Source organism: Triticum urartu, chromosome 4, assembly GCF_003073215.2.
Source record: "Triticum urartu cultivar G1812 chromosome 4, Tu2.1, whole genome shotgun sequence".
Taxonomy (NCBI): Eukaryota; Viridiplantae; Streptophyta; class Magnoliopsida; order Poales; family Poaceae; genus Triticum; species Triticum urartu.
The window spans coordinates 586,853,388-586,871,138 of NC_053025.1; the positions used below are offsets into that span (position 1 = coordinate 586,853,388).

The 17,751-nt window shown below is 47.8% G+C and overlaps 1 protein-coding gene across 1 annotated transcript; it reads right to left on the minus strand.

The window, feature by feature from the left end:
• Positions 1–951: 951 nt before the first annotated feature.
• On the minus strand, positions 952–2,362 carry LOC125554284 (RING-H2 finger protein ATL1-like). The gene has a single exon (XM_048717859.1). The coding sequence runs from the start codon at positions 1,995–1,997 to the stop codon at positions 1,152–1,154; it is 846 nt and encodes a 281-aa protein (XP_048573816.1). The 5' UTR covers positions 1,998–2,362; the 3' UTR covers positions 952–1,151.
• Positions 2,363–17,751: the final 15,389 nt, after the last annotated feature.

Consider the following 17,751-nt stretch of genomic DNA (forward strand, 5'->3'; position numbering starts at 1 on the left):
TGGTCCCGGTGAAGCCTCCATGCCGCCATCTGACCAATTGCTTACAGTTTGTCTAATTCACGTCTAGATGTTTTTTAAGCATGTCACATCTAAACTTCCACAAATATATAGTGTAGTAATAAAAAATAAAAATAAAAACTAGAACAAAAAAATAGATCACAAACAGAGTGAACATCAGTGTCACATCTAGATGTGTCCGAGACAGACCCAATTGCTTAACCATTAAAGCAAGTACCCCGGCTTATCTAAGAAGAGAGGAAGCCAAGGGGAGTAGGATTAGTGGTGGTGATGGATGCGTGGCTTATGTAAGTATGTTGACAGATGGATACTTTACTTGAGCAAAAGAAATTGTTGCTTCATGGGCAAAAGCTACTAGCGGTGATGTGTCATGTGGGTTAGACAGCCTACCCTTGTGACGCTGACCTGCAAGGCGATCGGTGACCTGGTGTGCATCGTATCGCTTGCCCACCGTCCAGGCGTGGTTCCAAAGCCAGGCAGAAGATGTCTTTGTGTCATGTCCGATCCAAATCAAATCAGGCCGTGAGGGAGACGGAGCAAGGATAATGGAGCCAGCAATATCCATGGCCTCGCCTGGAACTGGCAGGCGCGCCTTTTCTTTTCTTCTCTTTTCATTGTGAGCCATCTCAGCTTTTGTCACGGGTGATTTGATTTGCTGCGCGATCGATGTTGCTACGCGCTTGACGTCTCATCCGAAATGTGCCCGTGAATGCACGGTGCACACCGACGGGAGGAACTCTGTGGAAACGGCTTGCTAATGGCAGTGTTGTTACACTTGCTTGACGTCTGGTCCGAATTTGCCCGTATGCATTGCATTGCATGCATGGTGCAGCAACTAGCTAGCCAGCAGCCGCTGATTACGTGCCATGGATCGAGCACTACGAAAGATGCATGGACACACATGAGCTAGTGGATTGCAGGAACAAATCAATGGAATGATGGCGGAATTCATCCAAAAACTACTAGCAGTCTCCTACCACGGGCTGTACATTGCTTGCATGAACACAGAACAGTAATCCGTACATCCATCCTCAGCTACATTAGGCAGGCAGGCAAGCGGGGAGTTTAATCAACCACAAAAGCGTCGATCACGTACGAACCGGCCGCTCGAGATCGTGTGTGCCATGATGGGTTCATGGGTCGAGGTGGATGGGCAGCACCGTGCTCCGCGAGCTCCGCCCGAGCCCGAACGACGACATGAGCCGCCGGAACCGCCCGCTCGTCTCGCCCACGCCGGCGGGGGTGGCGGCCACGCTGCTGCTGCTGCCGGCCACGTCGGCGTGGCTCGGCAGCTCGGCCTCCTTCCGCGGCTTCCGTCCGCGGTCGCCCGGCAGGAAGTCCATGGACATGGACCGCCTGATGGGCTCCTGCACGGCGACGCCCTGCTTGGGAGTGGGAAACCGGCAGGAGCCCCCCGGCCCCGAGGGGCCCGCGTCGATGCGCCTGTCGCGGGCGGCGAGCGCGTCGTGGTCGTCGCAGCAGGCCTTGCCCGCGGCGGCGGTGACCTCGGTCCGGCAGAGCGGGCAGCTGACGTTGTGGTGGAGCCAGGTGTCGATGCAGTCGATGTGGAAGGCGTGGGAGCAGGCCGGCAGCATCTTGAGCCGCTCCCCGGGCGCGAACTCGGACAGGCACACGGCGCACTCGACCGCCTTCCCGGCCGGCCGGCACCTGACGACGGGGAGCGCGGCGACGACCTCCGGGTCGACGCCGCCGGGCAGCTGGTCGGCGTCGTGGTCGGTGAAGAAGACGGCGGAGACGCGGTCCACGAGCTCGTCGCGGCGGGTGCGCGGGAGCAGGCTGGCGCCGCTGGCGCGGAGCCAGCAGCGGACGACGAGCAGGTAGTAGCTGACGAGGATGACGGAGGTGACCATGAAGCCGATGGCGATGACGATCGCGATGGGGAACGCCGCCGACGGGCTGACGTACGGCGGCGGCGCCGCCCCCGGCGCGTCCGCCATGCCCGCCAACGCCTTGTCCATTGCCGAGGGATGGATGGAGATGGATGGGTCGCTCCGACCGGCCGGAGCGAGTTAAGAAATAGTAGGAGGAGGCGTTGAAACGGGGAGGAGGATGGCAGGGGGCGTCAGGCTGGGGCGTGGAGGTGGCGAGTGATCCAAGGAAGCGAGCGCGAGGCGAGGCGGGCTGCGGGTTTGTAGTGCGCGGTGGGCGACTGGGCGGAGCGTGGTCGACGTCGCGCGCGTCGGCCGATAGAAAAATGGCCAACTCGCCGCCAGGAGCGAGCTGACTCTCGCGCGAGTGGCAAGGAGAAGCATCCCGTGCAGTGCCGGTTGGCGACGGCAACGGCATGGCGCCAGGTCAACTCGCCACCGGCCGGTGCGCGTACTGTACCAGCGCGTGCGCGGCTGCATCGTTTTCGCGACGACGACCCGGCGCGCCTACTCTGCGCCCGTATTCCGAAGTCGGCTTGTTTGGCTCCACGAATTAGTCAATCCAGCCGCTCGTACCGTGTCGTCAAGCCAGATAGATACTTACATGTACCAGTTTTCTTTAACGAAGTATAGACGCACACGCTTATATCTACGCACATACACTCATTTTTATGAACGCACACACACATACTTTATTTCTATGAGCACCTCTAAGAGATTGAGAACATCATTTAAGATTGACAAAGTCGCTATTGACGCATAGAAAAAAACACGAGTACTAATATCAAGTTTAGAACTTGATCCCTGATGGGCAGGAGATAACACTGCCGTCCTAGTCATCCGACTACACAAAAAAAAGTCATCTGACTACAAAATTGGTTCATGATGATACGAGTAATCGTATTGTTCACTCGTGGCAGGGGCAAATTGTATGCACCGGTTACCTAATCGGAGCAGTTTATATATGGACCTTAACGATCGTTAGTTCGAAACAGCTCCTCTTGTTGTTTATGCATCCGTCGAGCGAACGAACCATTGTAAACGGGCAAAAGTTAGGGTTGGGAGCTGATTATAATGGGGGAAAATTGGTGGTTTGGTACGAGGTCCTCATTTTAATCGCGAGGGTCGAGTCCAGCTCAGCCTAACGATATTCAAATACCGTTCGTCTTCAGAAACTAAGATCCTCGCATCATTAATAATTGATGCCCGCCGCATAAGTTCCTACTCAATCTGCAACTATTCATGCTGTCGGCCTGGACAGACGTGAAGTGGTTCTGGAAAGACATGCCAGCAACTTCGGGTCAGTACACGACACGACGGCCTGTGTGGCATGGCTCTCTGAACTTCAGTTTCGAAATTTTCTAGTCCACACCGGAATCTCTGTGATTTTGGCTTGCATTTCGTCCAAAGGACCCAGGTGGTGTTTCCGTGTTTGGTTCTCTAGTCTTATGACTTTTTCTAGTCTTTAGGACTGTTTAAAAAAGACTCTTAATAAGGTGCTTCTAAGGACTTTTAGCAAAAAGTTCCACCCTGTTTGGTTTGCTAGGGACTTTTTCTAGCCCAACATAAGAAAGTCCTTGAAAAAAAACACCCCAAGCATTCACTTGAAATTGAATCAAACATTTTGAAATCTATATAAAATAGAAAGAAGTGCTATAAATCACCCATAATTCACCCTAATGGAGATGTGTGCCCTGGAAGTCAATTTTTACCCTCACTTCTATAAAACCATATAAATTACGAGAATGACGTTTTGGATCTCGGCCTCCATGGAGGCTCAGTTTTTGAAAAAATCAAAAATTCAAAAATCGATAAATCTTGGTTTAAAAAAATCTGAAAAAAATTGTGCAAGTAAACAAGGATATGAGGCGTATGTGTGTAAAATTTCAGAATGAAATACGTTGAACTGCGACCTATACAAAAAAGACAAATTCATGGTCTAGACGAATGAATAATATAATGTGTTAAAAAGTCTCAGATTTGTCTTTTTTGCACAGCCCTCGTTTCAACGTTTTTTGTCCTGAAAATATACACACTTGTGCATTATGCCTTCGTCTATCTCGGTATTTGTTTTCAAAAAAAATTGAAATGTAAAAATAAGAATTTTCATGAATTTTGAATTTGCGTTTGAAGGCCTTCATGGAGCTCGGCCTCCAAAAGCAATTTCCGTAGAAATTACTCCCTTGAGTGGTTTGAAGCTAATATGTCCAAATTTGGGGCGGTTTTGACCGGTGTTTAGATCGTTGACTCCCCACTCTTTTCCCCAAGTTTGGTTCAAGTCCGGCGACATCTTGTACATCACCCCAACATGTCTCGTGTTGGCAGCTCCAGTGAGGCGGCGAGGGTTGCCCGGTAATCGTGGTGGCACACGCTGATGGGCGGATGTTGGGGTGATGCATGTCGAAATGCCTGAGGTGGTGGTGGTGGTCGTGGATCGGGAGAAATCCCTGTCGGTTTGTCCGGCACCGACGCGGTGACGCATGTAGGCGCCATCCGCCCTTCCTGAGGGGTGTCGGGTGTATCCCTTCCCCACTATCCCTCGTGTACCGGGGGAAACCCTAGAACTTGTTCGGGCAACAACGGCGACGATGTCTCATCCTTTCTTGAAGGTGTTGCTTGGTGCACGGTGCTTCGGGATGCTGGGAGCGTGGTGGCACTTCTTCGGAGGGTGCAGCGGTTGCTAGGCTTCCTTTCGCCGTTGATCTGCCGGTGTCGGCATTTATTTCTCTTCTTTTTTCTTCTTGTTTTTCCTTTTGGGCTCTGCTGTGCTATGGCCCCAACAAAATGGATGTATCGGTCGTCTGCTTTATATATAACGCGGGGGAAAACCCTTTATCGTAAAAAATTAATTGGAAACTTATACATATTTGTGACTGATCTGTTATTTTTCATTCAAAACCATTATGATTTTCAAGCCACACACAAAAATCACGGCCAACAGAAAAAATTGGCCCATTTTCATGTACGTATTTGTCTTTTTTGTCTATGACACGTATGAAAGTATATTGTCATGAATTGTTTTCAAACATACTATACATGTACTTCTATATGTATATTTTTTTAGGATTTTTGTTGCGCTGTGAAAAATATAGTATTTTAAAACCGGCCTCCCTGGAGCCCGGCCTCCATTGCTCATTTTCGGTCTAGCAAGGTACTTTTATATATCCAGTTTTATTAGAAAAATAAAACACAACCTGGGCCATTCTGGGCTTCAGGTGTGCCCTCACTCAACTTGCTCCTCGTTTCTTCCGGACACGGGTTGCTTCTTCCGCGGCGCTTCGTCAGTGTCTTTGTTTAATGGGTTCTTTGTTTATTCCGGTTTAGTTTAGTTTTTTTTTCTTTTGCGAACAATCAATCAACCCGGCCAACTTGGACACGAGGTCCATGTGAACAGCATTTCGCCCGCGGCCCAGAACGGTGCGGCGCGGCGCAAAAGAAAAAAAAACAAGCGGAAAGGTTGCACCTGCTCCAGCTCCAGTCCAGGAGCGAGCCCATAGTATACTGTACTGGTATGCATGCAACGTCTGCAACCCCTACGTTGAACAGGTAGAAAATTCGGACAACACATCGCATTCACATGTCTGGTGGCATCTACGATAATCGCCAAGAAAAACTATCCACTAGGTTAAACAAAATTAAAGCCTACGCCATTTGCGTAGTGTCTTTTAACTTAGATTTTGCACCGTCAAGTCTACTCCGGGGACAACCCACACGCATCACGCGGCGAGACTTGCAGGCTGGCGGTGGCAGAGGCAAAAGAAAATGGATCGTTCGATAGAGAGCTTTTGTTTTTCTAGAGAAAAAGCATCAACCCAGCTCGAGGTAAGGCTTAAACTTATCTTGATGTTTAATTAACAAAGCCATTGACCGGTCAGGATTACAAGCAGACGCCCGGCCCTTAGACAATGAGAAAGAAAATACAAAGTAGAAAGATACAATGGCAAAAGAAAATACAGAGTAGAAAGATACAATGGCAAAAGAAAATGGATCGCTCGATAGAGAGCATTACGAGCAGCGTTCTTTGTGTAGCTTATTAGGAGGGCATCTTTAACACGAACCCTCAAACTGTCACCCTAAAAAAAACCCTTAAAACTGTCCGCAGTATATGGACCGAAATGTTTGGACACAGTTTTTCATATCCGATCGGGTAGCCCATTGGTCCGTCGACTTGTCTGAATATCTGTTTTTTTTCGCAAACTGGAAGCAATCCACGCACAATGGCAGAGGACCGATGCTATTTGGCAGAAGGAGAGTGCGATTATAATGAATTAGCATGGTGTTTATGATGAATATATTAGCACATTTTTATTAATCTAATCTACGAGGAAGCAGTAAACATGGCATTCACAGTATGCAGCTCATACCGATATCTAAACATGTGTGCACGGATGTATTATAGAACCAAAATATCTATGAATAGAGGATATAAAGCTAGCACATGAACGAGAAGTATGGGATGAACAAATCATACCCTCTAGTACGCCAGACTAAGGCCGCAACAGATGCCATTTGGGCAGTGGCTTTTAATTTACCTAGTGCACCGTTAAGTCTCCTCTGGGGACAACCCACACGCATCATGCGGCGAGAGTTGTGGGCTGGCAGTGCCAGAGGCAAAAGAAAATGGATCGTTTGATAGAGAGCTTTATTTTTTAGAGAAAATGCATCAACCCAGCTCGAGATAAGGCCTGAGCCTAGCCCAACGTTTAATTAACAAAGCCATCAACCGGTCAGAATTACAAGCAAACGCCCTTAAGCAACGAGAAAGAAAGTACATAGTGGAAAGATACAATGTCGTTGGAAAGCAACAAGCTAGGTCTCACCTACATGGGCCTTAGAGAGAAATTAGAAATTATTTTCTATATGGGCCAAAGCCCATCTACTCCCTCTGTTTCTAAATATTTGTCTTTCTAAAGATTTCAACAAGTGACTACATACAAAATAAAATGAGTGAATCTACACTCTAAAATAAGTCTGCATACATCTTTATGTGGTAGTCCATTTAAAATCTCTAAAAAGATAAATATTTAAGAACGGAGGGAGTATAACTCAACAATTTGATGCAAGGGCACAAGCTAGCTAGCCGGGAGCTCCTAGTCAGCGTCTTTGGCGCCAACTAGGGGTTCCGGCGCCCACGTTGCCGCGCTCTTGGCCGGCCCAAAAATGGGGCGCACCCAAAAGGAAAATAAGGGAAAATGCCGCGCACAGGGAGAATTAAACCAATGACCTCCTGTTTCATGTTACACTGTGCTAACCACTCGGCAACTTAGGTGAATCTGATAGTTTACATCTTTTCCCTTACTTTCTTGTTTCTTCTTTCCTTTTTACTTTTTTTCCTGTTTTTTCTTCCTTATTTGATGATTTTTTTCAAATTCGTGAACTCTTCTCAAATTGATGAACATTTTTTTTTCAAATTTGATGATTTTTTATGAACTTTGAAAAAAAGTTCATCAGATTTGAAAAAAAGCTCACAAATTTGAAAAAATCATTGGATTTGGAAAAAAATTATTGGGTTTGAAAAAGGTCATCGTTTTTGAAAAAAACTTCATCAAACTTGTTTTTTTGTCGAATTTGATAAAATGTTCATTGAAATTGACAAAAAATCATCGACTTTGAAAAACGTTCATCGAATTACAAAAATAGTTCATCATATTTGAAAAAAATGTTCTTCGAAGTAGAAAAACTGTATTGAATTTGAAAAAAGTTCACGAATTTTAAAAGAAGTTCATTGATTACAAAAAATCATAAATTTTTAAAAAGTTTATCAATTTTTTTAGAAAAAACAGAATAATAGAAAAAACCATCAATTTTAGAAAAAACACGCATTAAAAAATAACAAAAAGAGAAGAAAAAAGAAAACCCATATAAAACCGCCCCAGAAATGACCACGAACCGGAAAAAAACTGGTTTGGGAAGAGGATTCCCACGACTGAAGAGAACAAATAAAAACAAATTATAAATAACTAGTTGTTCAATGGTGTAGTGGTTGATGTCGTTGGTGATGAAGGAAGTGAACACGAGTTTGACTCAAGTAACACACCTTTTTTGGTTTTACAGAATAAACAGAACATACCCCCCGCAAAAAAAAAGAATAAACAGAACATACATGGGCCGAGCTTGCCAACGGAGGGGGTGCGCTTCAAGCGCCCGTTTGCGAAAAGCACAATAACTATAACGGACACCTGAAGCGTCAAATAGAAACTGCCTAGCTAGCTTGTTTTTGGGACGGAATGTAGCTAGCTAGCTAAACATGATTAACATGAAGGCATTCACGTATTTGGCAGAAGGTTTCTAGGTACAAACATCAATTTGGGGGAAGAATTGTTTGGTGGAGCAACAAAATAATCAAACTAATTTGGGTCTATTTGGCTCTATTGGTATTTGGCGCTGATTTTAGCAAAGGTTGTTCAGCCATTTGACGGAAGATTGCCATCTTTTTAAAGTAATAGAGCTGGATGTTTTGAAAGAAGACCGGACCACGTATCTAGTCTATGGACGTGGGTGCACGGACGCATAGTGTGTCAGTTTCATTAGTGGATAGCGGTGGAGATGCCTTTAGAGCATCTACAATCGGATCTCACACCTGGTCCTAAACGGCATCGTCCTTGTGGACGTCGTCAACTCTTCCCATGACGGATTCATTATCGATCTCACATTCACCGGCACGGTGAATGTCACGGACTCTGATGTGAAAAAGTAGGATATGGGAGACGGTGGCGCCTTGAGAATGAGCCCGTCCGTGTCCCATGTCCTACTCTACCTCACTTGCAACCAGACCAACACTTCGAAGGGCGTAGCCGGCCGCAGGACATGGCCACGGCGGAGCCGGCCGAGATCCGCTTACATTAGGTTTTAAGTTGCATGTAATAATATGGAGTGATGATGTCAAAATGGTGTTTATGGTTGTGGAATAAACTTTTTATGTGTTGTCCTGTCACTGTTCGCGAACGTGTCCCGGCGTGTGTCCATGGACATTTGGGTGCCAAATTTTAAGTATTGCGGTTGTAGATGCTCTTACAGTATGCCTGCTTGTTTGGAGACTATTCGACACAATGGTATTTTGAGACATACTAAAAGCAATTCTAGTAGACCCTGCAAAATCCGCAAACCCGTAAAATTCCAGCGAGTATACGGGCTCGGCCCAATTTTCCGGCCAGAACAGAGCCCGCATGCTCGCCCGGCCCGTAAAAGTATTTACCGCGGCCCGCAAACTGCCTGCCCCGACCAGTATATCTACGGGTTCGCGACGCGTTTTCGGGTTGAAACCCTATCCTCCGCCGCCGCCGAGCTCCGCAATTCACCACTCCCCTTCTCACATTTCTCGCCGCCGGCGAGCCCCTTCCGCCGCCAGTCGCCATGTGGGACCGCATGTGGAGCTTCGGACGCGGCTCCTGAAGCAGATCCGGCAGCGGCAGCGACCCCGTGCGCGAGCGGCGCGTCCAGTCGGACGGCGCGAGGAAGCGGACCAACCGCGGCCTCTCACCGCCGCCGAGCTTCTGCGTCTGCGAGACGGACGAATACGACCGTTGGCACGGCCGTACGTCGTCCTCTGTCGCGGACTCGTCCTCCGCGGCGAGATCTTCCTACGCCGGGAGCTCCTCCTCTTTCGGCGTGGACCTTCTCCCCGTGAAGAGGGAGTGGTCTGAGGAGCCGGAGAAGATCAAGTTCGTCCCCGTCAAGCAGGAGCCCGAGGAGCTCGGGAGCCGCGGAGTCATCGGGCCGGAGGACTTCGTCGCCGATGTCGACGCGGTCGCGGCCGCCATTACCGAACGGAGCTTGCACGAGGAGGCGGAGCGCCGGCGCCACCATGAGGAGCTCAAAAACCTCGTGTTCCAGCAGGCGGTCGCGGCCAACCTCGCCGCCAAGGAGAAGGACGACGAGTGGCTGCGCATCCGCGAGGAGCAGAGGGAGAAGTACATCGTGTTGGGGAACGTAGCAGAAATTTAAAATTTTCCTACGTGTCACCAAGATCTATCTATGGAGAGACCAACAACGAGGGGAAGGAGAGTGCATCTACATACCCTTGTAGATCGCTAAGCGGAAGCGTTCAAGAACGGGGTTGAAGGAGTCGTACTTGTCGTGATCCAAATCACCAGAGATCCTAGTGCCGAACGGACGGCACCTCCGCGTTCAACACACGTACAACCCGGTGACGTCTCCCATGCCTTGATCCAGCAAGGAGAGAATGAGAGGTTGAGGAAGACTCCATCCGGTAGCAGCACGACGGCGTGGTGGTGGTGGAGGAGCATGGTACTCCAGCAGGGCTTCGCCAAGCACCGCAAGAGACGAGGAGGGAGAGAGGTAGGGCTGCGCCAGGGAGAGGTCAAAACTCATGTGTTGGCAGCCCCAAAGACCTCAACTATATATAGGGGAGAGGGAGGGGGTTGTGCCCCCACCTAGGGTTCCACCCTAGGGGCGGCGGCCAGCCCAGATCCCATCTGGTGGGGCGGCCAAGGGGGGGAGAGGGGAAACTTGCCCCCCAAGCTAGGTGGGGCACCCCTCCCCAAACCCTAGGCGCCTTGGGCCCTTGTGGGGGGGGGGGCGCACCAGCCCACCTGGGGCTGGTCCCCTCCCACACTTGGCCCAAGCCCTCCGGGGCCGGTGGCCCCACTTGGTGGACCATCTTTACCTCCGGTCCATTCCGGAACTTCTCGTGACGTCCGGATCTCATCCGGGACTCCGAACAACATTTGGTAACCACGTATATCTATTCCCTATAACCCTAGCGTCATCGAACCTTAAGTGTGTAGACCCTACGGGTTCGGGAACCATGCAGACATGACCGAGATAACTCTCCGGTCAATAACCAATAGCGGGATTTGGATACCCATGTTGGCTCCCACATGTTCCACGATGATCTCATCGGATGAACCACGATGTCAAGGACTTAATCAATCCCGTATACAATTCCCTTTGTCTAGCGGTACGATACTTGCCCGAGATTCGATCGTCGGTATCCCGATACCTTGTTCAATCTCGTTACCGGCAAGTCTCTTTACTCGTTCCGTAACACATCATCCCGTGATCAACTCCTTGATCACATTGTGCACATTATGATGATGTCCTACCGAGTGGGCCCAGAGATACCTCTCTGTTTACACGGAGTGACAAATCCCAGTCTCGATTCGTGCCAACCCAACAGACACTTTCAGAGATACCCGTAGTGTACCTTTATAGCCACCCAGTTACGTTGTGACGTTTGGCACACCCAAAGCACTCCTACGGTATCAGGGAGTTGCACAATCTCATGGTCTAAGGAAATGATACTTGACATTAGAAAAGCTTTAGCATACGAACTACATGATCTTGTGCTAGGCTTAGGATTGGGTTTTGTCCATCACATCATTCTCCTAATGATGTGATCCCGTTATCAACGACATCCAATGTCCATGGTCAGGAAACCGTAACCATCTATTGATCAACGAGCTAGTCAACTAGAGACTTACTAGGGACATGGTGTTGTCTATGTATCCACACATGTATCTGAGTTTCCTATCAATACAATTCTAGCATGGATAATAAACGATTATCATGAACAAGGAAATATAATAATAACTAATTTATTATTGCCTCTAGGGCATATTTCCAACACATCGACCTCGGCAGCTCCGGCGAGGAGGATTGAGCTCCTCCACGGCGTCGTCCATGACCGCGAGCTCGCCACCGTGAGATCCCCACCCCTCTAGTACTAGTACTGATGTAGTATGTAGTATGAATTAGTGTTTGTAGTGTTTTATCATGTAATATATGTATTATGTGATGAACTATTATGGTGCAATTTCTCCCGCGAAACAGTTTTTTTCTTCAAATTATGCAGTTTCATCTACGGTTTCTGTTCGGCCGCGCTCGTTCTTGACCCATAAACGAGATCTTCATCAAATTGCAAACGCATTTTGCGGGTCTAGATTTTGCGGGATTTGCTAGAGTTGCTCTAATATCCTTGACCACGACTAAATCAGTACTTCAAGTTTCAAATCGGGATAATAACAAAGTTTATGCAGCATGTTGCACAGGTCAGTAAATATTTACTAAAAAAACAAATCTTCTCCCTTCGTTCCTAAATATAAGTCTTTTTAGACATTTCAAATGGACTACAATATACGGATGTATGTAGACATATTTTAGGGTGTAGATTCACTCATTTCACTCCGTATGTAGTCACTTGTTGAAATCTCTAAAAAGACTTATATTTGGGAACGGAGTGAGTATGTTGGAATAGTATTGTCTCCATACTACTGCACTATTCACAATCTGATTTGCCTTTTTTTTGTCTCCCAAGTTGGAACTGAATTTACATTCAACAAACTGAGACCTGGCAGATGTGTATTATCTTGTACTATGAGAATTTTTAACAACTTTTAAACATGTTTTTTGATGCCCACGAGGTCGTATAATGTGCTCCCACGTCCGAAGTACTTCCGGTACCACAAAAATTCAGAAACTTCACCTTAAAAGCGACCAAAAATTCATAAAACAAAATGATGAGATAGATACAATACGTATTAACTGTACCGCGAAAATTTAGATCCATATTCAACATACAACTATGGTAAAAGAAACGACATATCTAGTTTTTATTTTTACACAAAAATGACATATCTAGTGATGAATAGGAGATTTTCTTTTTTGGAAAAGAAGGTTAAAACCCCGGCCTCTGCATCAGTCGATGCATATAGACATCTTTATTAATTGTCCAACAAAGTTCTGAAAAGAATATACATCAAGCCACCCGAAGTCATCATTCACATCTACAAACTCGATAATGTGGAGTGCTTCACGAAAAATACCCAACGGCGATGGAGAGGAGAGTGGTGGCGGGAGATTGGAGGAGGGAGGCAGGGACACCCCAGTGTGGCGCGGCGGCGTCGCACGGGAACGGGGGAGGGCCGGATGAGGTGGGGGCGGAGGAAGGATCCGGCGGTGACGCTAGATCGGGTCACGAGCCCCTCCTGCTACCCGATGGAATAGAATAATGGATCTTTTCTTCCGCTGAATCGATCTGCTTCACCATGTCTCGTCAAATTTGACTATGAATAGTAGCTAGTCAAATTTGACTATGAAATCAGCCCATTAACCATTATCAATGTGAGCTTGTTTCTTATATTGCTCGAGCTATATACAGAATTAATTTGGTTCCACAATGTTGCAACATCATAGATGCATATAGTATCTGTTCCGTAAATTTATATCAATTCCTAGCACTTTTAAGGGAATTTCTGAATAGATGCATTTTGCATCAAATAGGCATCCAATCACATAGGCAGGCGTGGAAGCAATCGAAATGGGCTGACCCATTTTCCTGAACCGGGACTAAAGTGTCGGTACTAATGCCATGTACCTTTAGTCCCGGTTCAATCCAGAACTGGGACTGATGGGCTTCCACGTGGGCAGTGCGCAGAGCCCATGCAGGAGACCCTTTGGTCCCGGTTGGTGGCACCAATCGGGACCAATAGGCATCCACGCGTCAGCATTTCTGTGGCTGGGGTTTTTGTTTTTTTTTGAAAGGAGGGATGTGTTTGGGGGTTTTGGGGGGTTAATTTAGGTGTTTCATATATTGTGTTAGCTAGCTATAATTAATAAAGAGAAGTGTCCTCTCTTACGTCCGTGCTTGGTCGACGCTACGTACTATACATACGTATAGAGAGGACTAGACACGCTAGTTAGCTAGTAAGCAAACGAAGGAAACAGAAGATCGTCATGAACATATATGCATACAGAGAGAAGTGATATCGACCACCTCTCCTTCTCCGAGAGATTGGTCGAACAACAAGTTCTCGTATATCTATCCGACACTACCGGCTACATATATACAATAATTATCTCTTACAAATATAATCATACGGACTCATGGTCCACATAGTATTCTCCGTCTTCAGCGATCACTTGGTCAAGAAAGAATGCCGCCAATTCCTCTTGAATTGCTCGCATGCGAGCTGGTGCTAGGAGTTCATCCCGCTTCCGAAACATCTAATTTGAAGAAGGGGGTCAATACATATATATATATGAATGAATGAAACTCAATACAAATGATGGTAATAAAATAAAATTGTGAATGTTGTTATTTACGTACTTCATATTGTTCATCAGAGTACCCGCCCCGCTCACAGGTCGTGTGGCGGATGGACTCGCAGACGTAGTATCCACAGAAATCATTCCCTTTTTCCTGCCACAACCACTTTACAAGAAATAGAGGTCAATCAAACCGATAAGCAAGAATGCTAAATGGTATTTGATGAAACTAGCGCTTGAATCACTAGGAGTTGCGCGGAACATGCTACTATAGTACTTACTTTCGGGTGTCTAAATTCCAGCTCCTTCGGCAGTCCCGGAACTGTTTTGGTGAATTTTCTCCAAACCCCACCGGACAAAGAAAACAATAACTTGATATGAGGAAATGAACAAAGTTGCTGATATGGTGGATAATGATCGATTTAACTTACTTCTTGAGGATTTCAGTCATGTCCGCATACTCCTGGGGATCTTTTCGTTTAGAGTCCAAGACGGTTACTACTCCCTGCTCAAGCCTAATCTCTAGGAGAATATAGTGGAAACTGCACACGCATGCATAACTCATCAATTACATTACTATAACCTGGACTAATATATAAGGGAAACCGAATATGCACAAGACAGTAACACTCACTTGAAGTTGTAAGGAAAGAGTATTATATCTTTGTTTTTATTTTTTTTGAATGATCGTAGCAAGTTGGCCTCGGTATCTCCGGGACGATGTTGAACCTCAGTTGCATCTATGAGATATGTGTTAATGAACCCAATATCACCGATTTGTCTTTTCTTCAATTCGGCGATCTTCATTCTGCATAATATAGTGAGGATAATTATAAATACATGCAATGAAAGAGATGAGCTATATAGAGAGACTTAATGACAGAAGTAGTAGTACTTACAGACAGTAGCAGGTGATCGTTGTTTTATCGAGGGCCAATTGATTGAAAAACTGATAGAACTCCTCAAATGGAATAGGCAACAGTTCAATTCCAACGAGGTCATGCTCCGGTTTAACTCTCGCATACAAAGTACTCCTCCCCCAGACTCTCTACAGATTTTCAAGTACCAATCATGTAATCTTCGCATCATCGTTGTTAAAGATTTTTCATCTTTGACGAGAGGCTTCCCGTACTCGTATCTGTGTATCTGCACCTCCATGGTATCATAATGTACATCGTCGGGCAGGTAATCATAAACATTGCCATAACCGGGCACCATCCTCGGATCGACGATGTCGCTAGGCACCTTGGGGGGGGGGCACGATTGCTTCGCTTGTTCGCCGAGCTGGGCAATTTGTTTCCCAGCTGCTCGTCGTTCTTTCAGCCTTTGATCACTGGCTGTACTTCCCGACCGCTCCGCTTCGGCCCATGTCTTTGCAATAATGCGCTCATAGTTGCCTTTCAGCGAAGACTTGGGTGGTTTTGCCAGGGCAGCCAGAGTGCGCTTCACTTTCACCGGATCTACCTTCTCCTCCGGAGGTGGATGTCTCTTTGCTCTCAACCCTTGAAACCAGTCATCCACTTCGGTTCACGCGATCTTGGCGTTCTCCTCCGGGGTCCTCTCATATGGTAACTTCTCTGGAGTCTTCAGAGAAGGACCGAATCTGTATGTCCTCCCGCCTCTGGTTGTACTGCTAGACGCCGACCGAGCAGACGGAGCGGTTGTCTTCTTTACTTGCTTACGAGGCGGAGGAGAAGGACTACGACGCGCCGGAGCAGCTGGAGCGGCGGCAGGTCTCTTCCGCCCTTGCTGACGAGGCGGAGAAGGAGGAGGCTGGCTGCTCGGGCGCGTCGGCGCAGGCGGAGAAGGGGGCGGAGTGCCGCCACGCGCCGGAGAAGGAGCCGGCCGAGGGCCCTGATCGTCACTCGCCAGAGGAGGAGGCGGTGGAGGAGGCGGAGTACCCTGACTCGCCAGAGGAGGAGGAGGAGGCGGAGGCGTCCAGTTCAGAAGGTTGATGAGCTCCTTCCGCCATAGGCATGGAGTCTTCAGAGCAGACCCCAGCCGAGTCTCCCCTTCACCGGTAGGGTGGTCAAGCTGGAGGTCCTCAAATCCCTCCGTTATTTCATCCACCATCACCCTAGCATATCCTTCTGGAATCGGCCGGCAGTGAAAAGTTGCGCCGGGTTCAGTAGGATAAACAGAGCCAACAGCCGCCTTGACCTTCAAATTCATCCATTGTGTCATAAGGTGGCAATTTTGAGACTCCGTGATAGCATCCACGGGATAGCTGGCAGGAGCCATCAAGGCATGCTCCGGCTGAAGCAGCTCGGTGGAAGCCACGCTGCTTCTGCGCTGAGATGGCGGGGTAGCTTCGGGGGAAGCTTCGGCAGTACGTTTGCTGCGATTTGCTTCTCGTTCCTCTATCGCGTCTACCCTTGCTTGCAGCGCCTGCATTTGGGTCTGCTGCACTTTTTTCCTCCTCTCATGGGATTTGTAACCGCCTGCGTCCGGAAACCCAACCTTCCACGGAATGGAGCCTGGCGTGCCTCGTGTCCGTCCAGGGTGCTCAGGATTCCCGAGGGCCATTGTGAGCTCGTCGTTCTCTCTGTCTGGAAAGAACTTCCCTTGCTGCGCTGCTTCGATATACTGCTTAAGCTTCCTGACTGGTATGTCCATTTGATCGTTCGTCCAAATGCACTTCCCTGTTACAGGGTCCAAGGTTCCGCCAGCCCCGAAGAACCAAGTCCGGCAACGGTCTGGCCAGCTAATTGTCTCTGGTTCGATCCCTTTATCAACCAGATCATTCTCAGTCTTGGCCCACTTAGGCCGGGCTACGAGGTAGCCACCTGACCCCGTGCGATCATGAAGCATCTTCTTCGCGGCATTTTGCTTGTTTGTCGCCGACATATTCTTACTCTTTTCCGATGTTTTGTGGGCCACAAATGCGGGCCAGTGATCTCTGATCTTGTCATATCTGCCCTTGAATTCTGGTGTCTCATTATTTTCGACAAACTTATTCAGCTCTTTCTTCCACCTCCTGAATAGTTCTGCCACCCTCTAAGAGCAAAAGACTTGATTAATTTCTCTTTAACTGGGTTCTCTGGATTATCCTCTGGCGGTAGGGTGGAATTTGACTTCAGCTCAGTCCAAAGATCATTTTTCTGCATATCATTGACATAAGACACCTCAGGGTCTTCTGTAGCCGGCTTAAACCATTGCTGGATGCTTATCGGGATCTTGTCCCTAACCAGAACCCCGCACTGAGCAACAAATGCGCTCTTTGTCTGGAGGGGTTCAATCGGTTGGCCGTCGGGCGCGATTGCTATGATCTCAAACTTTTCATCTGAGCTCAACTTTTTCTTCGGGCCTCGTCTCTTTACCGAAGTTGTGCTCGATCCGGAGGGCTAGAAAAAAGAACAAAGACTTAATTAATATGTGTACATACCAAAACAATGAATGCATCAATCAGCTAGTCAGCACAGGCTTAACTAATATATATACCTGGCCGGACTCGGTTCGGTCACCGGAGCCATCATCACGGTCTCCTTCTTGCACCGGCATTGGGTCACCGGAGCCGTCCTCATGTTCTTCTTCTTGCACCGGCATTAGGTCACCGTAGCCAGCTTGTTCACCCTCTCCTTCCAGACCATCGGTTTCGTTGAGAAACAACGAGACGGCATCACTTCCTTCTGCGATTATGTCCCTCAACAACGCTTCTTTTGCTTCGTCTAGGGCGGTGTCCATAGTTTCTACAAATATTTACAACATGGCAATTATTATTCAAACATGACAGATGGATATATTAGTGCCAAACGTAGAACTAGCTACCTAATCATAGTAAGCTATCGGGAGGGGGTATATATCGACAATGACGACACTACATCTATGTCCCTCGACG

Bases quoted from the DNA above. Each gene is read 5' to 3' on its own strand.
- LOC125554284 (XM_048717859.1), bottom strand. From the start codon at position 1,997: ATGGACAAGGCGTTGGCGGGCATGGCGGACGCGCCGGGGGCGGCGCCG.